At 43.2% G+C, this 22,317-nt stretch overlaps 1 protein-coding gene across 2 annotated transcripts in view; it reads right to left on the bottom strand.

Annotated features, from left to right (window-relative positions):
* limch1b (LIM and calponin homology domains 1b) overlaps window positions 1-13,672 on the bottom strand; it is an 88,328-nt gene extending 74,656 nt beyond the window's left edge. Inside the window, exon 1 of one of the 2 annotated variants that reach the window (XM_079480584.1) lies at window positions 13,405-13,672. In XM_079480584.1, the coding sequence (XP_079336710.1) occupies window positions 13,405-13,515 (111 nt within the window). In that variant the 5' untranslated portion in view covers window positions 13,516-13,672. The remainder of the gene's footprint in view (window positions 1-13,404) is intronic. The other variant, XM_079480583.1, reaches the window with a different exon arrangement.
* Window positions 13,673-22,317: the final 8,645 nt, after the last annotated feature.

Here is a 22,317-nt window from a genome sequence, read left to right on the forward strand (position 1 = left end):
AAGATAACTGGAGCGCTCAGTTTATTTCTCGCCAGTCGAATTGGAGGCACTATACACACACACACACGGCAGCAGCTGAAAATTAAATATAAGAACATCATTCAGTCCGGTGAGTTTAAATGCTCTTGCTAGTAGAATGCCTGACTGGGAAATGTTTGATATATTTAATAAACTGGCCTTGAAAGTTATGAGGATATGAGAACCGAGAACCTGGCTATAGAAGACAAAAAACTGGCCATGCTTGCCCCCCCAAGAAAATCATGGTTGGTTTTTCTAAATCCTATTTCTAAGACAGCTATGCACCCAATCACATTGGGAAATCCTAAAGGGTATTTGAATTATCAATTCCAAACGGGGCTTCACCATATATTCCCTCCCGACGTATATTTAACTCTCTCTGAATTAATGCAGCTTCCTCATCTACGGATTCCTGAATAAACGGACATGCCATTTTAATGTCTTCTGACGAACTTGTGTGCGATTAAGGAAAACGAATGAAAAAACAAACGGCGTAGGCAAGTTCAACACTGCTCGTGCTTCAAAAAGGGTTGGAGATTGTAACAAACCTCGGGTTTGTGAAATAAAACCTGCTCCCGACCAGGTTAGGTTCACAGAGTAAGTTACTATGGTTACTCACTCTAGGTATAAGATACCTCAATTTCTGAAACGGGTTTGATATACCTCACGTTCTGAAACTGAAAACCCACAGTGTCCCGTTTTCTGGGGTTAACTTACACAGAGTTTGCACTTACCCTGCTTTCTGAAACGGGTCCCAGATCAAATGTAAAAAAAGATTAAATTAATTAAACATCTATCTCTGGACAATAAGCCAGATTTTTTACATAAACACAAAACAAATATTTCCTACAAAACACCAACACCAGTTTTTAGGTGGGTGCTTGCAGGACATTCAAAACCTAATATGGATTGTGCCGTGATCAGAGTGGAAGAACCCAAGTGCAGGCAGCGGGGATGAAGGGGTTTAACATATACACTTTCATAATAAAAATGAATACAAAACAAACACCCACGATGGGGGGAAAACACTAACCAAACTAAATACCAAACCAGAAAACAAATACTTCCCAGAAGGGGTGCAAAAATAAACAACTAGGAACAAGGAACTTGGGAATATACATACACAGTGACAGCAACATGAACGAGGGAACTTTGAACAACGAACAAGCACAAGACAATGGACAAGAGGGCATTAAATAGGGAAACTAACAAAGGAGATAACAATGAGCAGGTGTGGGGAATGAGACACAGGTGGAAAGCAATACTAGGAACGAGGGGGGCGGACCAATGACGAGACTGGAGAGAACGGATATTATGTCCTGATTGACAATAAAACACGTGGGTCTGTCATGATTCTGCACCTAGACCAGAAAATCAAGACAAGAGAAGGCAGAATCACGACAGGATTGAAGTTTTTTATTTTCGTTTCTTATAAATGTTTTGCTTGATGTGTGTTATATTTTTTATGTTTAACAAAACAAATAATCACAAGCAAATGTCATCGTACTTTTTTGTAGTTTTGTTTGTTTTTATTAAGATATTGAACCCACCATTAATTCAAGCAATTGCCATACAGTCGGATCTTCTAATTTGGTTTCAGTGGATCTTTAAATGCTGATATCAACAAATACCACAAATGTAAACAAAGTTCATAAACTGAACAATTTCTTTGTTATTTTATATTTCTTGGAGCAAAATGTAAATAGATTACGAATAAACATGATTTGACGTGCAGCCATAAAATACTATATTCATTAACATACCAAAATACAGCTAAATGTGATGACTAAATAAGTTTGCATTGCATGATAAATACTTATATTAATATATTCAATTTACCATAGAGAATTTGTCAGGTACAGAAGGCAAGGACTCAAATGCAGATTCAAAATAATAATGGTTTTAATCAAATAAGCAAGAACAAAACAAAAAGCTAAGCAGAGCTTCAGACAGTCCAGGGCAAAGCAGATGCAGGGTCAGACAGGCAGGTGGTCGGTCGAGGTGCAAACAGAGTCCGAAGGGGTAGTCCAAAAGAGGAAGCACAACAGGCAAGGGTCGGTCGAGGTGCAAACAGAGTCCAGAGGGAAAAGGCAAAACTCGTAATCCAAACCGGTGCAAACTAACAGAGAGAATCCGGATCTAAGCGGCAGCCCAGTCAAAAACAATTATCCAGTGCATGAAAACTATAACTAGAAGAGAGCAAGGTTAGTATAAATAATCCAACAAGGCAAGAGGCTAGAGTGAGGTAGTTAATACAACGCAACGGCAACGAAGGAGAGAAACAGAGAGGAATATAAAGGGAGGAAAATAAAAGCCGCACACAGCTGATTGCCAAGCCGCATCAGCTGTGCACATGGAAAGGCGAGTGAGAAGTGAAGGGAGATCAAACCCGGGACCTGACAGTACTCCCGCCTCCAGAAGCGCCTCCTGCCACGCTTGAGGAAGGATGGTTGCGGTGGAAGGCATCGATGAGAGAGCGGTCCAGAATGTCCCGAGCCGGGATCCAGCTCCTCTCCTCAGGACCATAACCTTCCCAGTGTACCAAGTACTGGAATCCCCGGCCACGGCGTCTGGAATCCAAAATCCGCTTGACCCTAAAAGCGGGAGCGCCTTCAATGATCAGGGGTGGGGAGGACACAGGGGGGGTGTGGGGGAACAACGAACAGGTTTGACTCTAGAGACATGAAAGACAGGATGAACACAACGGAAAGGGTTGGACAATCGAAGCTTAACCGTCACCGGGTTAATGACCTTGATGATGGGGAACGGTCCAATGAACCTGGGTCCCGCAAAGGGAGGTCCTTGGTAGAAAGCCAAACTCGTTGCCCACATAAGTATCTAGGTGCCTTCCGGCGGTGACGGTCGGCGGAACGCTTGGTACGGTCCCGGGACCGCATAAGCGCCTCCCTGGCCCTTTTCCAGGTGCGCCGACAGCGTTGGATAAAGGCCTGGACAGAGGGAACCGCAGCTTTGATGGCCTGGGAAGGAAACACAGGAGGTTGGTAACCAAGACAACACATGAATGGAGACAGCCCGGTCGTAGATACCGGCAAGGAGTTGTAAGCATACTCCACCCAGGTTAACTGCTGGCTTCAGGTGGAAGGATTGTGGGAAGCCATGCATCGGAGCATCCTACCCAGATTCTGGTTGGCACGCTCGGACTACCCGTAGATTTCTGGGTGGAATCCGGATGACAGACCGGCAGAAGTCTGTCGACAGAATTCCCTCCAGAATTGGGAGGCAAACTGAGGACCTCTGTCCGAAACCACAGCCTCGGGAAGGCCATGGATGCGGAAAACATGATCCACCAAAACCCAGGCTGTTTCCTTGGCCGAAGAGAGTTTGGGAAGACCAATGAAATGGGCCGCCTTAGAGAAGCGGTCCACTACGGTCAAGATCACAGTATTGCCACTGGACTGAGGGAGACCGACCACAATGTCCAGGGCAATATGGGACCATGGACGGGAAGAAACCGGTAGAGGCCGTAATAAACCAACGGGAGGCGCATTGGAAGACTTATTCTGCGCACATACCAGACACGCTCCCACGAACTGGTGAACGTCCTCTCTCATGGCTGGCCACCAAAACCACTGGCAGCCAGCGATCTCCTAACACCCGGATGGCAAGTGAGCCTGGAAAAATGACCCCACCGAAGGACTGCAGTGCGGGCCGACTCAGGGACAAAGAGCAGGCCCGATGGGCACCCTCGGGGCAACTCTATACCGACCATAGCTCTCTTGATGCGTCGCTCAATGCCCCAGGAAATCGCCCCAATCACACAACCCTCTGGAAGGATGGTGTTGGGAAGAGAGGGCGGTTCCTCTACCGGAGCAAGGCAGCAGGAGAGTGCATCCGGTTTACCATTTTTAGAGCCTGGTCGGTAAGACATGGTGATATCGAAGCACCCAAAGAATAATGCCCACCGAGCCTGTCTGGCACTCAGTCGCTTGGCAGACCGAATGTACTCTAAGTTCCTGTGATCGGTCCAAAGGATAAAAGGAATGGCAGCGCCTTCCAGCCAGTGGCGCCACTCCCCCAGGGCCAATCGCACGGCCAAGAGCTCCCAGTTGCCGACATCATAGTTTCGTTCAGCGGGAGACAAACGGTGAGAAAGGTAGGCACAAGGATGTAATTTTAGATCGTGCGAACTAACCTGGGAAAGAACCGCTCCGACCCAACCTCAGAAGTATCAACCTCCACCACGAACTGACGAGCAGGGTCAGGAGTGACCAGAATCTAACCGCCCCGGAGGATCACGAGCATAAATCTCGTCTTTAATGTCACTGATCAACCCCTCAAGAAAAAGTGCAGAAAGTGCCTCTAGATTCCACTGGCTGGTTTCCGCCAGAGTGCGAAATTCGATGGCGTAGTCTGCTACGGATCGATTCCCCTGCCGGAGAGCTGCTAGGATTCTGGAAGCTTCTTTACCGAACACAGAGCGAACGAAGACCTTAATCATTTCCTCCTTGAAGTCTTCAAAGTTGACCTGAACACCGGAGTGGGCTGTCCACCACGCCACGATCGCGGGCACGACCGGACAGGAGTGAAATGACAAACGCCACCCTGGATCTCTGTGAGCCGTATGTGATCGTTTGAAGAGAAAAAACAACTTCACATTGAATAATGAAGGCTCTGCATAAGGTGGGCTCACCGTCATATGGAAGAGGGTTGTTTATGCGGGGTTCGTGGGCTCGCTCCGAGCTGGCGGGGATGACAGGGGGCTCAGAAAGTTGGAAATGCTCCATCCGGGTCACGAGGTCAGCTACCTGGAGGGACAACGTCTCAAGAGTCTGCTGGGTAGCAACTAAGCCTTCTTGGTGATGGCCCAACAAGACCCCTTGTCTCTCCAGCATCGAACGAAAAGGAGATGAATCCGCTGAATCCATTACTGGTTGTTGCATTCTGTCAGGTACAGAAGGCAAGGACTCAAATGCAGATTCAAAATAATAATGGTTTTAATCAAATAAGCAAGAACAAAACAAAAAGCTAAGTAGAGCTTCAGACAGTCCAGGGCAAAGCAGATGCAGGGTCAGACAGGCAGGTGGTCGGTCAAGGTGCAAACAGAGTCCGAAGGGGTAATCCAAAAGAGTTAGCACAACAGGCAAGGGTCGGTCGAGGTGCAAACAGAGTCCAGAGGGAAAAGGCAAAACTCGTAATCCAAACCGGTGCAGACTAACAGAGAGAATCCGGATCTAAGCGGCAGCCCAGTCCAAAACAATTATCCAGTGTATGAAAATTTGAAAACTATAACTAGAAGAGAGCAAGGTTAGTATAAATAATCCAACAAGGCTAGAGTGAGGTAGTTGATACAACGCAACGGCAGCAAAGGAGAGAAACAGATAGGAATATAAAGGGAGGAAAATAATGAGAGCAATAAGAAACAGCTGTGCGCTGCTGAGCCGCTCAGCTGATTGCCAAGCCGCATCAGCTGTGCACATGAAAAGGCGAGTGAGAAAGTGAAGGGAGATCAAACCCGGGACCTGACAGAATTCATGTAGCTACTAAAGTTTTATGAATGCTCAGTAATGCAGGTATAGTACTGTATAAAGCTGTTAATCAAAGGTTTCCCTACGCATGTATTCTTGAGAAAAGATGTTAACTAAATGCAGCAGAAAGGATCAAGTTCTGCTCTGTCTGTGTCCTCAACTCATTTCACAGTCAAATTATAAACAAATCGCAGCGCAAGCAGTAAAATGACAGAAGCTGATAAATGAGAAGAACTGAACAAGAACTGAACAAACCTCTGGAGAATTACTGCACTTGCTAGCATGTGGGAGGTGTTGAGTGACAACACTAAATAGTTTGGCTTAGACTACATCTACACTGATCTGCATAGATTTCAAAACAATTTTCATTTACGCTCTTCGTCCATACTAGTGTTTTCCAAAAGGTGATCTTCCACACTTAAAGATCAAACATTGTTTACCTGCATGAGTAAGATGCTTCAACATTTATGTCAGGCATTTATTTACTGTCCATCTCTTTATAATGTAACGGCAACAGTTGCAAAGCGAAGGAAAATGTCCTTTGCATTCCCCCTCGGAACAACAACTGTGAGTAAAGGTCTGGACCTTTGCTTCGTTCTATCCAGACCACGAGACATAATAAACCATTAAAAACATTTGACTATTTCTGTAGTTGAAATTAAGCTGCACGTCTACACAACGGGGCTGTGCGCTTTCAGAGACATCCAATGAATACAATGAATATGCAATAAATGATAAATATAAATGAATATTATAAATGAAATATAAAAATAATTGTTATTCTCATGGTCCTGTCCTTCTTGTCCGGAGGTTTCGAGTTTTGTGGACAGGGTCATGACAGTATCATGTCAAGGCTGTTTGTTTTGACATTGCGCCACGTGTCTTCTTGTCTCATGCTTTGGCCCCGCCCCCTTGTCTCCCCGTCATTGTCCTATTAGTGTTTCATTCCCTTCACCTGCCCGCCACCCTTGCTTTGTCATCATCCCTCTTTAGTGTTTGGCTTTATCAAGCCCCAGTTCTCTCTGTCCAGTGCCGGTTTGTTTTGTGCCTACACCATCCAGCGTGTGTCAAGCCCTGTGAGTGCACTTGTCCTAGTTCGAGTCTGTGCTTGCCTGCCTTTTTGTCTATTTTGTTAGCCTTTGGACTTCCTCTGTTTTTGTCCCCTATCCTGCGGAAGTTGTTTAAATCTTGTTTTTGTGAGGATTTTCCCCCATTTTGTTTTTACAATAAAGCTTTCTGTTCACTCCACTTTGTCTGCGCCTGCGTTCTGCACAGTCTAAACAGTCTATATTAAAGTATTTGTATCCGTCAGTCTGTTTGCTGTATTATTCCAACCATTCAACTACTGTAGACCAGTTTAACCATAGCATTTTTAACTATATTTAGCATATCTGATCAGCATGTTAAGAGCATTTGGAAATTTCATTATTTAGTCCATATTAAAGATATTCACTCGCTAATGCAGATCTATGTTCCTGCCAGATCACTGCGGTCTGCAAAGGAACAACGACTAGTGGTACCATCCCAAAAAGGAAAAAAGTCACTCTCCCGTACCTTCACTGGATCTGTTCCACATTGGTGGAATGATCTACCAGCTGCTACAAGATCAGCAGACTCTGTTGCCATCTTTAAAAAACACCTAAAACGCATCTCTTCCGTCAACACGTTGCTGATTGAGTTTTTCCTAATTCTCTTCCCTTTCCTTCTTTAAAAAAAAAAAAAAAAAAAAAAAAAAAAAAAAAAAAAAAAATTACTAACCTCGCTATTCTTAGCTTTTATACTGTGCTAGGCTTTAATGGACTAGTTTGATGCACTTATGTATTTTTCGTTGCCTATGTTGTTATAATTGCTTCCAATGTTTCCTCATCTGTAAGTCGCTTTGGATAAAAGCGTCTGCTAAATGACTAAATGTAAATGTATGTAAATATTGTTATATTTTCACTGTTAATGTAAGATCTACTGAAAACACACACACACAAACACACACACACACACACACACACAAAAGCTGGGTATTCACAGGCAAGGTTTTATAAAAAGTTCTGATTAGGAACATTATTTAAAGATAAAAGTAGTTCTGGTATTGAGTGCCTGGGAAGGCTCCTTTAGTGAGTAATTTTGTTTTATGTTCGTGATGAGAGCATTTAAATTGTTACATTACATTTGCTGTTTGTATGTTAGTAGTTTTTTTTTACAATATTAAATCTCAAACTTCCTAGGGCAACCCTAAAGCCCTAGAGCCTGCATTACTGAATACTGTCCTGTGGATATAAAAATGTTAAATAAGTGACCTGATACATTTTCTGTATTACACAACATACACATGGAAGAAAATATAGACCGGACCTCTTGGAACTTTGCCTTAGGGGTATATTCAAATACTTGGTAAGAATGAGCAACAGCCTAAAACAAAACAAAAAAAAGATTACTGCCCCGATAATTTGCATGCGTTCACGCATAGTCGTAATTTGCAGGTGGGACAGGTGGGGCATTTTTTGCCAAAGTTGTTAGTGTCCCCACCATTTTCTGGAAGAAATAAAAACATGCTTGCAAAAGGTCTGTATTGTTTATGGACCATTACATCAAAAACACTCTTCTCATACTTTCCAACGCTGTGAACACAACTTTTACAAACGTCTACAACGTTCTATTTGAATGCCCTTGTGGTACGTCTCCATTTAAAATAACTGGAGTGCAACATATTGCAAACAGCCCCTAATATAAATCTTCATTTTTTAAAGATGAGGTTACACACAGTTTGTGCCAATCTCATATTAATCTTGAGTACCTATACAGTAGTATTGCATATAGACCTGACCTGCATATAGTGACGGTCTCCATCCCTCCTGGGCTGGTGCTTTCCTCCTGTCTAGAAATATGACATGTAGTCTTAATGCTAAAACTTGACTCACTGAGGCCCAGGTTAGGAAGCAGACAGAATGGCATAACCAACGGTCTGCTTGCCGTCTCACGTCGCATAAAATAGCGATAAAATATCATAAAATACAGAGTGTGTTTGTCCCCCGGCTTAGCAAAGATAAAATAATGCGTATTTGGTGGGTTCTTATCAGAAGTACTGGCCGCAGACAGAGTCCTTGTCGTTGGAGACTTTAACATCTAGATAATGGCTGCAAATCAAACTCCTTGTTACAAATATGATAGAACAATAACTTCAACTACCAAAGGTGCGTTTCTTCATAATCTGCCTGATTTGTCTCAAATCTCTAGCATGAGTAATAACGTTGACTTTACCATCGCAAATTTGAACTCCACCCTCTGGAAACGCTAGAGACATTTGCGCCTCTGCGCTTAAAGATAACAAATGGCAGCCCGACACCGTGATATAATGAACACACTCAGGCTCTAAAGAAAGCGGCACGAAAAATGGATCACAACTAAGAAAACTACAGTTCGAGAGCAACCGAACTTAGACCACCTCCTTCGGGTAGTCTCGGGTTCGGTAGCCAGGTGCGCACCGGGGTTCACTTGACAGCTTTCACATTAGCGATTTTTCATGCGAACTTGGCCCCGTTCCAAACTAAACCTCAAGGGTGAAAGCCCCCTAACTCACCCCTCAGGCCAGTTTTCACAAGCTCTAATTCTACAGAGATGACTAGCCTCTGTGCACTGAGCTGTACCATTGTGCAGGTGAATAAACAAGAACATACTAAATAGCCACCAAGTTTGAACTACCAACTCTAATCTTATGGAATGTTGTCCTATCAGAATCTAGTCTCACTTTAAAATCCTTCACAGATCTTTAACACAAAACAGTATTGTATTACACATACAATGTAAAATATAGCTACAGCAGGGAAAATCAGTATTTGAGGGGATTTCTAAGTGGGCTATTGAGACAAAATTTTCACCAGATGTAGCCATCAAGCAAAAGATTGAATTCATACAAAGAAATCAGAACATTTAGGTATACAAGTTGAGTCATAATAAATAAAGTGAAATGACACAGGGAATAAGTATTTATTGAATAAGCCTAGTGGTTAGAGCATTGGGCTTGTGATCAGAAGGTTGCAGGTTCTGTCACGAATTAGTAAGGAAGAGCCCAAGTGCAGGCAGCAAAACGGGGATGAAGGGGTTAACAAGGACTTTAATAAATAATAAAACAGAAACAAAACAAAAACCCACGAGGGGGGTAATAAAACAGAGTACACAATAAACTGATGAGTAAACACTTGACAAGAACTTCAACTACAAAAAACACCTAGACTAACAGAACACTGACACTGACACAATAGTTCATGGGAGGAGGTCCAAAGGGGTTGGGACAGGGAGGGGCAGTCTTAGTCCCTGGAGACGCTCGAGAGCGTGGGGTCCTGAGGAACTTAACAGGGGGTACCCTGGGGGAGTCCCGGAGGCTCTAGGAGTCCCCGGCTGAGACACCGGCTGGAAGGCCGGCAGGGCAGGGCTTGGCACCGGCTGCAAGGCCGGCAGGGCAGGACTTGGCGCCGGCTGGAAGGCCGGCAGGGCAGGACTTGGCGCCGGCTGGAAGGGCAGGACTTGGGACCACCGTACTTGGGACCACCGGACTTGACGGGACCACCGGACTCCGAGCCTCCCTCCGTTGCCTCTTCTTCTTAAGCCTAGCCACCCACCTGGTGGCCGGCTGAAGGAACGACTTGAATGGGGCGGGCGTCTCAGGATTGGAGGCCTCGGACGAGGACCCCAAGGATTCCCGTCTCCCCTGCTTGCTAGTGAGACTGGGCGGCTGTGGAGAGACTGCAGAGGTTGGAGAGTGGTGTGTGGCGATGCCCACAACCCTGATCTGCAGAGGACCACTCTCTGGTATCGCAACCAGCGGAGATGAGTAAAATGGGTTCGATGAGGTCGCAGACTCCGAACGCGCTGCGGCAGTTACCCACACGGCGTCGAAATCCAACGGCCTCATAGCCCTCATCTCCGAGCGAAAGAGTGGCTCTCTGAGACCGGTGTTAAACAGCACCGCCAGCTCCCTCTCCCCGAAGACGCCCTGTTCAGCAATGTCTAGGAATCTCTCCACATACTCGTCCACAGTCTCATTTCCCTGGCGAAGACTGCAGAGGCGAGGGGCCAAGCTGGACCGGTCAGTGTCCATGCTGCTGCTGGGTTTTGTAGTGGCTGGTTTGTTCTGTCATGAACTGTGTAGGGGAAGAACCCAAGCGCAGGCAGCAATACGGGGTAACAGACTTTAATAATAAATAACAAAAGAAACACCCACGTGGGGGTAACAAAACAAGAAAAGGGGACACATTAACCAAACACGAACTACTGACAAACTAAACAAGAACTTTAACTTCAAAAGAAACCTAAACAAACTATAGTTAACTGCATAGGATTTCAGGACAATGTACATGTTCCCTTGCTTGTACTTGTATCCTGCCTCTGAGTTGTACATTGTTCCTTGGGCCTCTTTTATGAACTTTGATCTTCTCAGTTCTCTCCATAGATTTTCTATGGGATTTAGGTCAGGTGATTGACTGGGCCATTCAAGCAGCTTGATTTTTTTTCTTTGAAACCACTTCATTGTGTACTTGGCCTTGTGTTTGGGATCATTGTATAGCTGAAATGTCCACTCTCTCTTCATTTTCAGCTTTCTGGTAGATGGCAGCAGATTTTTATCCAGAATGTCCCGGTACATTTCTCCATTCATCCTGCCTTCAATGAAGTCTGCCAGTACCCCTTGCTGAAAAGCAGCCCCAAACCATGATGCTTCCACCCCTAAACTTAACTGTTGGTATGGTGTTCTCGGGGTGGTGGGCAGTGCCATTTCTTCTCCAAACATGGTGTGTAGAATGACTGCCAAAAAGTTCAATTTTGCTTTCATCTGACCATACTATATCCTCTCAATAATCCACAGGCTTCTCCAAATGCTCTTTTGCAAACTTTAACCGAGCCTCAACATGCCTTTTCTTCCACAATGGAGTCTTGCGTGGTGAGCGTGCATGGATGCCATGGCGGTTTAGTGCATTCCTTATAGTTTTCGTTGAAACAACAGTACCTGCTGATGCAAGGTCTTCCTGAAGTTCTGCCTGAGTGGTTCTTGGCTCTTGGAGAACTCTCCTGATTATTCTTTGGACTCCTCAGACAGGGATCTTACGTGGAGCACCTGATCGTGGCCGGTTTATGGTGAACTGATGCTCTTTCCATTTCTGGCTAATGGCCCCCACAGTGCTCACAGGAGCATTCTGGAAATGCGCCTATAACCATTCCCATCAAAATACTTTTCAACAATAAGATTATGAAGATCTACAGAGCGTTTTTTGCTTTTACCCATTATGAAGTCTTTCCTGTGTGCCTCCTAGGTAATGAGAAGCCTTTATAGGCCATCAATTAGGATTAAAGCAGTTTACATAAATTAGTACTGATAGGGGGCAGGGTTTCTCTCTCAATACTGACAGATTTCAGGTGATCTCCTGGCTTTCTATGCCATTTTACACCTTGAATGTATACTTAAATGTTCTGATTTCTTTGTATGAATTCAATATTTGGCTTGATGGCTACATCTGGTGGAAATTTTGTGTCAATAGCCCACTTAGAAATCCCCTTACTGATAAAAATGCTGATGTGTCAAATACTTATTTTCCCCGCTGTATCACAACTCTTACGGAAATCAATAAAACATTTGAGAAGAAGGGTGCTGTTATATCATAACTGAGAAATCAAACTTTACCTTGTAAATAATAAAAATATATAGAAAAATTGTAAAAGTTAAAAAACCAACCAGAACAGCATCTTACAACATTGTAATCCTTTATCAAGGCCATTATCATCGTAGACTTCAACAGCTACATTACATGTAACGACTCACACATTGTTTACATTTGCTGCATTGACATAGGTGCAAAATGAAAAAAATAATAAGACTTTAGAGAAACACAACTTTTCCCTGCGCTGTGAAAACACTCCCAGTTTCATACAACGATCAAAGCAAGGGTTGCTGTGTCCATTTTACACACAATGGACACAAAAGCTGTGAGCTTTGTTACATTGAGCTCCATTTAAAAGCCTCTAGCTGAGGTGTGTACTTTTCAATAACAGTTTTTTGGGGGCATTTGGGGTAGTATGGCTACTGCAAGTTAACCCAACATTGTAGATGTTCAGATGGCACATGCATTGATACATTTTGGTGACTATGAACCATTACAGATGTACTTAACTCTTAAATTGCATAAATGTCCCAGACTGTGTATCTTCCCCAGTGCTTTCTGAATATACAGTAAATGCATCAGCATTTGTATTATTATACTAAAGAGTATAAACGAATACATAAACTAATAGTAATAAGAATGAATATGGATCAGATGCTATCCTAGACTGGCCACTCATATAATGTGCATTGGCTAAGACCAAAAAACTATTTTTGATTAATTATTATATTTTATATATATCATTTATGTTGACTTAACATATTAAAAAATAAATATTGTTTTAATATATTTGTACTAAGCACCATAACACAATAGATAAAAACTGTCATGTGGTATAATACACTATATTTTATGTCATTGTGTGCCATGCCTTAAATTCTAACGATGCAACGCGTTGAAGATCCCCGAACTACGTTATAGACACCTGACATACCTGTACATTTCCTGGTTAACCTAAAAACGATGTTTTGAATATTTAACTAAATAAACTTAAATTCTGAACTAAATCAAGGCAAGAATATTAGTTTGATCCCATTAGAATTTGCTCCACATTATAATGGAAGATATTCCAGATTTTTAAAAAGACGTCTTGATTTATTTCAACAGGTCACCAACTATAGTTTTAACAGAACATCCGTCTACCAGATACCTGCGTAAATAAATACACCCAAAACATATGTGACAGGTTTTCTGCACGGGCTTTAATCATATTAGTACATCTATATCCTCAAATAACGCAGTGCCGTGACGTCACTCACCTCTATCCATCTCTGCGCCTCGCGGACAGCGGGTTCGGTCGCCGGTTCGGTGTGGTGATGATGAGGCTGCAGCGCTATATGCCTTCCTGCATCCAAACCTGGACCTGCCATTTAGAACTGGTGTCTCAAAAACCACAACTCACCCGATGGCGCTTGAAAAGTCACGCAACTCGGCAAGTAAAGTTGTTTTGGTACGCTGTTTGTGTCGTGACGCAGAATCGCTGCTGTCGCCGCACTGACGGACGAGCCAGGCGCTCCTCCTGCTTCCAAGGACCGCCCAGGCCTCAAGTCAACCAATCAGAGCAAAGCCTCACATTCCAGCGTTGCCCAACGGTGTCGACTTTTAATTCATTCCTATTCCAAAGCAATAATTTTCATAAGAATTTTCGTTAATAAGTTATTAACACATAATTCCGAACTTTTAATTTGTTTAAATACTTTCAAAGTAGGCCTACATGCTTAAATGCTACTAATACAATGCTCTAACCACCGATCTACAGAAACAACATTTAATAAAAGGGAAATTCTACCAGAAACGTAGCTACATTATCTGTCTCGAATCGTACTGTTACATATATTTCATCAAAAAAGTATTTCATCAAAAAATTTCTAAAACTGACTGATGTTTGAGTTCTGTGAGTTGTTCTCTAAAGGAACATGTCATTCGGGTTCTCGGATATTATATTCTTAAAACACGTCTGAAAATCACAAATCTCAGCTAAATTGGACCACAGCTTTCATAGTTTTGATATGCCAAATTTATTTTTCAAAAATACCACATATAAATAGCCTACTATTTTACAATTTTTTGGGGCAGCAGTCTTGTCAGTCACGTAACATAAAACTCAACATAAAATGTGTGCAACACGCCTGTGGATTAACTGTGTCAGGCCCTGTCACGGTAAATATACGTTTCTGGTAGAATGTCCCAAAATATACAAAAACATTTTAACGAATCTAACGAATCTAAACGCATTTAATTGAAGGAAAGCTAGGAAAAAGAAAACTTCCGAAGCAACACATTCCTAAAATGTTTGACAACAGAAAACAGATTTCTTTTTTAAAAACAAAGTAAAATAAAAACTTGTCTTATCTGATGTTGGTAATGTAATGTAATGTGAACTACAGGGGAACCTCAAGAACATCTTTAAGCACCCTTTAACCTGCTTTTCTGTGGCTCAGAGGTAAGGTCATGGGTTCGAACCCATGGATTGCAAATACTTAAAAACAAATATAATATAATGTAATGTAAGTGGCTTTGGATAAAAGCGTCCGCCAAATGCATAAATGTAAACGTAGGCATGAGTTTTGTTTAAACATTGTTTGTCATGCACAAATGTGTAATAAAGTTACAAAATAATTAAGAGAGACTGCTGCCATATCATAAACAAGTCAATGATTTCAGTAGAGATTGTACACAAGTTTTATTAAAACATCCTTTATTAAATTATGAAAGATTCTTTCTGGTTTCTAAGATTATTTAAGATGCACGTCAATGCAAACCTTTTTATACTTGCTGCAATAAGTTTAATTGGCATTCGTTTAAAAACTTTTTTAGGAGATGCAGTGCTGCTCTCTAGAGGATAAACAAATGTGTTTCAGAAACAAATTAATACATTTCAGAATAACAGTAAATTCATAAATACCTACTATGAATTATCGTTTTTTTCTATATACAAGTAAATGTAACATTGGGATACATGTCGTCACCTGTAGACCTAGGGTTAAAATATCTAGTTTGATATGAGATTGCATGCTCGAAAAGTAAAAAAGTCATTTACAAGTAAGTTTAATGCTCAGTCCAAGCTTTTGTAACATCTGCACCGGTCACCTTCAAGCAGCCGCCAGAGGGAGCCGTCTACCTTGTTCTGACAGCCACGACACCGACTTCACCAAAAAGTCCTCATCATTTACTCAATCCAGTAGTTCTAAACCTGTTTAAATATTTTTGTTCTTATGAACACATCGATGAATGTCAGCAAATAGGTCTTCTGGGCCTGACTGTCATGATTCTCGAGTGGTGAGACACGGAGAGAGGACCCAGGTGCAGATAGCGGGTAAGGGGTTAACATATATTTAATAAATAATAAAACATGGGAATATAATGACAAGACAGAACAGAACTAAAACTAACTACACCTTGACTTGACTTGACTTGACTTGATAACGAGGGTAACGAGAGGATGGGAACAAAGACGAGACCGGAGAGAGTGTACCATAACAATAATTGCCTCTCTCCACATTAAACATGAGGTTCTGTCATGATCCTGCCACTAAACCAAGAGAAACATGACATGATGCGGCAGAATCATGACACTGACACAGAAGAATGTTAGAAAAAATAATAGATGTTACAAAAGGTCCATCTGGCGCAATTATTTTATTTTATAAAAGGGGTTATTAGATCATAATATATAACTCATACCTCTAAACAACAGTTGTAATTAAAGGAAAAACAAAAGAGGATGCTTATGGCACATTTCCAAGTCACCATTTGTAATTTTAAATCTTGTAATAAATACCGCCCAGGGACTTCATACAGAGGTATTAACGTACACTGAAATTTGTTGTTATTGTTACATCCCTATAAGCAAATTATATTTCTGAGGCAACATTGACTATTGTACTAGAAAAAATCTTGTTTGTTTATTTATTTGATCTGTTTGAAAGATATTTGGAAGTTCCCTGGGGCACCTTTGACAACTATTTTTGAGTACCCCAAAAATTATACAGGTTTAGAACTCCTTGAGGGTGAGTAAATCCCATTATGCCTAATTTCTTATAGTATAAGCCATGTTGCAAAGCATAATTAGTTCCAATATTGGGGAAGCTACCTAGAAATTGTAGTTAGATAAACTACATGTCACGAATGCCAGTGAAGAATCCTCTGTCGGCCACCGGAGGTCTCACTCTCCTGAGCATTAGCTTTGGTAAAGAACTACATTTCCCAAAAAGCCACATGCTGGGACTGAGTACTGCACACCTGATCATCACCATCACCAGACTATTTAAACCCTACCTGCCCATGCACACATTGCGAAGTCTTGTTTGCCCCGGCTACATTTCTGAGCGTTATATTAGCCTTGTATCGTTTACCTGTGTTTGAACCCTGCCTTGAATTACCGTTTATGACTCTTCTCTGCCTGCCCCTGACCTCTGTTGTACCTGGATACCTACCTCTGATGTTATCTGCCTGCCTTGACCTTTTGCCAGTTTTTGACTACGTCTGTAGCTCTGTCTCTGATATTGTTGTCTGCCCTGTTATTCTGATCCACTCCTGCTTTTACATTGAGCCTGCACTTATTTATTAATAAAGCTGCATATGGATCCTACCCCTTCTTCGTTACACTAGTCTTCGTTACACTACGTAAGCTTAAGTTTACAGCTTAGCTACCCATCTGAAAAAGTTTGCTACACTACAAGTTACCATAAAAATATTAGCTAGCTTCTTTGAAACTACTTTTATTTTTTACATTCTCACATGAAAAAATACAGGAATATAGTAATTGTTATAGTAACCTGTATAGTGAATTTCCTTGATACATTACCATTTTTTACTCTACCACAGTAAGTGTTAAAGTATACTACAAGATTTATAAAGTGTATAAATTTACTATGTGGTTGATTAATGTTTTACATAGAGAAGTTATAACAATGTAATAAAATACGATTATCCTTGTATTGTATATTTATTATTTTTATTACATTAGATTCATATTTAATATGTAATATGATGGGTGTGTCGAACTTTAAATATTTACCCACACATTTACTCGATAATGAACCATTTCAGCTTGTGATACAGTAGTTACAGGCTACTCAGTCTGAAGGCAGAATGGAAATTAGCTTTTGGTTGCACTACTGCTACTTTCTTAAAAAAAGAAATTAACTAATGGAAAAGCTAAACTGTTTTAAAAGTAGTTGAACAACCGCCAAGCTACTGAAAAAATTTATTCAGTCAGTAGCGTGGCTACTTGTAGTTAGCTACTCCCCAACACTGGTTAGTGCCATTACCGAGCGATTACTTGTTTTTATTTCATGCACGCTTCAAGTATATGATTTTATGCCTGTTTTGACTGTGTTTTTGGATGGTCTTTTCTGTCTTGTTCGCTGATGGATTGAATATATTGTTTTTGACTGGTTGACTACGCTATCTTGGGTGTTTTTCCAAAAGGTGTCAGGGTTTGTGGGGGAAGAACCCAAGCGCAGGCAGCAGTGCATAAACGGAAACTTTAATAATAAAATAAAGCCCACGGTGGGGTAAAGCAGTAACAAAACTAAATAGGAACAAGAACAAAATACTTCCCACAATAGGGCAAAAACGAGAACACAGGAAACACGATGGTGAGACCAAATAATAGTTTGCAAGGTATTACGACGACAAGGCAGGGCAACAGGATCACCAGACATGAATGTAATACAAAAACAATTCAGCCCATGACAGCTGTGATGGCTACGGCCACACAGGGTAACATCACCTCAATTCTAAATATTTGATTACAGTTTAATTAGTTTGTTGCACTGATTATTTAGTCATCTAAAACTGATATTTAAATAACAAACCCAAGACAGTTTCTTTGATTTGGTTTATTTTGCTTTACCCTTATATTGATTTACAGGGAGTGCATTAATCATATGTTTCTTTGAGTTACCTGGATCGTTGGGGGCGGTCACTTCCTGGTTGGGCGAAAGGAGTGGCAAAGGGCTGAGGAGACCTATATCCGGAAGCCAGCTCATTAGGCCATACCATGTCTCACCATGTGCCAGGGGGGAATTTTGCCTTTCCCAGCCGTTCAAGCAGGTCATCAATCCTGGGTGTTGGATAGGAGTCAAACTGAGAAACTGAGTTCAAGTACCTGAAATCAATACAGAATCTTATGCTACCATCCTTCTTCGGTACCAGGACTACCGGGTTGCACCATTCACTCTTTGATGCCTCTATGATACCCTGGGACAGCATGAGATCCACCTCCTCCTTCAGTGCGGTCAGCAGGCGCTCAGGGATCCTGTAACTGAGTCATCCCACCGCTGCCACCAATTGTAAGGGACCAGAACAGTGAGGCAAGGGAACACAGGAAGTTGTCCTTTAAAACAAAGGGTATTTTATTGCCCAAGCTTTTATAGTCTTCAATGGGAACACCTCTGGGTACTTGGTTGCATAGTCTGTTATAACCAGCATGTAACGGTTCCCAGCTCTACTCTTCCCTCCAGAGCCCCACTCCTACCCCTCCCCATCATTGCCATTCCATTTGAACGCAGTCCTCCCAGGATTGATGACCTGCTTGAACGGCTGGGAAAGGCAAAATTCCTGACTACATTAGATCTTAGCAAAGGGTACTGGCAGGTACCCCTGACCGAGCGATCAAGAGAGCTGACTGCTTTCCGGACTCCATGGGGCCTATTCCACTTCACAGTGCTTCCATTTGGTCTTCATGGAGCGCCAGCAAATTTCCAGAGGCTGATGGACCAGGTACTTCGTGATTCCTCTACATTTGAAGCAGCCTATCTTGATGATATAGTTCTGTACAGCGACAGCTGGGAGCAACATCTGGAACATCTGCGTACCGTCTTGGGCTGTCTTCACGCGGCTGGGCTGACCGTAAATCCCTTGAAGTGTGCCTTTGCTGCATCTGAGACAGAGTATCTGGGCCACATCATTGGGAATGGCATGATACGGCCACAAGTTAGTAAGATCCAAGCCGTTGAGTCATGCCCTTTACCCCAAACAAGGAAGCAACTCAGATCTTTTTTGGGCATGGCAGGCTTCTATCGTCGTTTCATCCCGCAGTTTTCTACCAGGGCGGCTCTGCTCTCAGACTTGACTGGATCCTGGAGTCCCAATCAGATCCAGTGGACCGAGGAGGCTGTGGCAGCTTTCCATGATATCCGGCAATCAATGAGTAAGCAACCAGTACTGTATGGTCCAAACTTTAAAGACCATTTCTTTGTGCAGACTGACGCTTCCGACAGGGGTCTGGGTGCTGTGCTTCTTCAGGGGCCACCTGAGGACCGCCATCCTGTTGCTTACATCAGCAGAAAACTGTTCCCCAGGGAGGTCCGTTATTCGACCGTGGAAAAAGAGGGACTGGCTATCAAGTGGGCATTGGACTCCTTTCGCTACTACCTCCTGGGTAGAGAGTTCACACTGGAGACTGACCATAAGGCACTACAGTGGATGGAGAGAATGAAGGACACCAATGGAAGAATCACCCGGTGGTACTTGGCCCTGCAACCATTTCGCTTTAGTATTCAATACATCCCAGGCAAAGAGAACCAGACAGCTGACTACCTCTCTCGCTGGACTAGCGAGAGTCCTGAAGGGGGGGAGTGTGTGATGGCTACGGCCACACAGGGTAACATCACCTCAATTCTAAATATTTGATTACAGTTTTATTAGTTTGTTGCACTGATTATTTAGTCATCTAAAACTGATATTTAAATAACAAACCCAAGACAGTTTCTTTGATTTGGTTTATTTTGCTTTACCCTTATATTGATTTACAGGGAGTGCATTAATCATATGTTTCTTTGAGTTACCTGGATCGTTGGGGGCGGTCACTTCCTGGTTGGGCGAAAGGAGTGGCAAAGGGCTGAGGAGACCTATATCCGGAAGCCAGCTCATTAGGCCATACCATGTCTCACCATGTGCCAGTGGGGATTTTGCCTTTAGTTAATTTTTGTGGCGTTAAATGTTAATTGTTTACCCCTTCTATGTTAGTTGGTTTTGCTTAGCCGTTATATAACCGCCCTTCTGTGTCTTTGTGAAAAGGCAGTTTTTTGGTTCAGTTGGTCTTGGGTTACAAGGCAATGTACATAATCCTATTTGCCATCACTGTTGTGTTGCTGGTTTCAGGGCCTAGATATATGGATGCGGGTCCTTTTTGTAATTCCTCAACATCTTGGGCAATAAAATACCCTTTGTTTTAAAGGACAACTTCCTGTGTTCCCTTGCCTCACTGTTCTGGTCCCTTACAACAGCAAACACAAGGGCAATATATATGGAGACTAACAAGGATAATTAATACAAGGCAGGTGTGGGGACTGAAACACTAAAGGGAAGCTAATGAGAGAACGAGAGGGGCGGGGCAAAAGACGAGACCGAAGAGACGCACATTATGTTGCGACCGACAATAATGTGCTTCACTTCACACAAAAGACGTGGTACTGTCAAGATCCTGCCCTAAGACTAGAAAAACCTGACACCCAGTGGCAGAACCCTGACAAAAGGAGGGTAACTTACCATTAGCGAAACCCTAAATTCTGGGTTTATTACACAAAACCTTTACGCAGGGCATATCGGCCTGAACACGCTTTAAGGGGAAGTTCTCGTAAATTACCCTGAGGTAGCACACGCTCACGGCAAAAAAATGAAAAAATGAACCCCTTTCACACATACAGACTTTACTGGTAAATTGCCAGCAATGGGACCGTTCCGGTACATCAGCTGCCAATTAACCAGTAATAGACGTTGTAACATCGGCAAATTACCAGTGACGCTGTGTGAATGAAGAATTACTGGTAAGAGCATGTACAACACAGGAATCACTTTGGATTAGTCAACACTGTAACGCAGATGAGGCACACACTCTGAGGTTGTCTATCTCCCTGCCTACACCACAAGCCAATGGGGTGGCGCAGTGTATCGCTGGGATAAGATTAAGTGTACAATAGAAACATCAACAACACCACGTTCGTTCAATACTCTCATCACTCCTGTAAGCTAGGTGCCGCTGATCGACCATGAGTTAATTATTGTTCCAGGAAAGAAGACCATGATGCAAACACAATCCCTGCGTCCAAAATTGCCTACTTCCACACATTATAGTAGGCGTAAATGAGAATGAGTATGAGTATGAGTCCTGGATACCCTTATGGTCTACTGCTCCCGCCGAGATATGCGAGTGTGTATCAGATGGACCCTGCATCAGATGGAGTCTATACAAACACCATGTTCAAGCATAAGGGTGTCCATCAGTGCATGTGGCACCAGGACACCCAAGGCCGCAGGTCGATGATCGACTTCGTGGTCGTTTCATCTGACCTGCGACCATATGTTTTGGTCAAACGTACTGTAAGGGTCTGCTGGGAACGCCTGGCCGAGTCTCCTGTCAGAGAGATATTTAACTTCCACCTCCGGCAGAGCTTCAATCGGATCCCGAGGGAGGCTGGAGACATTGAGTCCGAGTGGACCATGTTCTCCGCCTCCATTGTTGAAGCGGCCGCTCGGAGTTGTGGCCGTAAGGTCTCCAGTGCCTGTCGAGGCGGCAATCCCCGAAACCGGTGGTGGACACCGGAAGTAAGGGAAACCGTCAAGCTGAAGAAGGAGTCCTATCGGGCCTGTTTGGCTTGTGGGACTCCTGAGGCAGCGGACGGGTACCGGCAGGCCAAGTGGACTGCTGCCCGGGTGGTTGTGGAGGCAAAAACTTGGGCCTGGGAAGGAGTACCAACTGGCCTCGAAGAGATTCTGGCAAACCGTCCGGCGCCTCAGGAGAGGGAAACAGTGCCTTACCAACGCTGTTTAGAGTGGAGGTGGGAAGCTGTTGACCTCAACTGGGGATGTCGTCGGACAGTGGAAGGAGTACTTCGAGGATCTCCTCAATCCCGCCGTCACGTCTTCCATTGAGGAAGCAGAGGCTGAGGGCTCAGAGGTGGACTCGTCCATCACCCAAGCCGAAGTCACTGAGGTAGTCAAGAAACTCCTCGGTGGCAAGGCACCGGGGGTGGGTGAGATTCGCCCTGAGTACATCAAGTCTCTGGATGTTGTGGGGCTATCCTGGCTGACACGCCTTTGCACCATCGCGTGGCGGTCGTGACGAAAGAGGTGGTCCCTCTTTTTAAGAAGGGGGACTGGAGGGTGTGTTCCAACTACAGGGGGATCACACTTCTCAGCCTCCCTGGGAAAGTCTATGTCAG

The sequence above is a fragment of the Barbatula barbatula genome (assembly GCF_947034865.1).
Source record: "Barbatula barbatula genome assembly, chromosome: 18".
In the NCBI taxonomy this organism is placed as follows: Eukaryota; Metazoa; Chordata; class Actinopteri; order Cypriniformes; family Nemacheilidae; genus Barbatula; species Barbatula barbatula.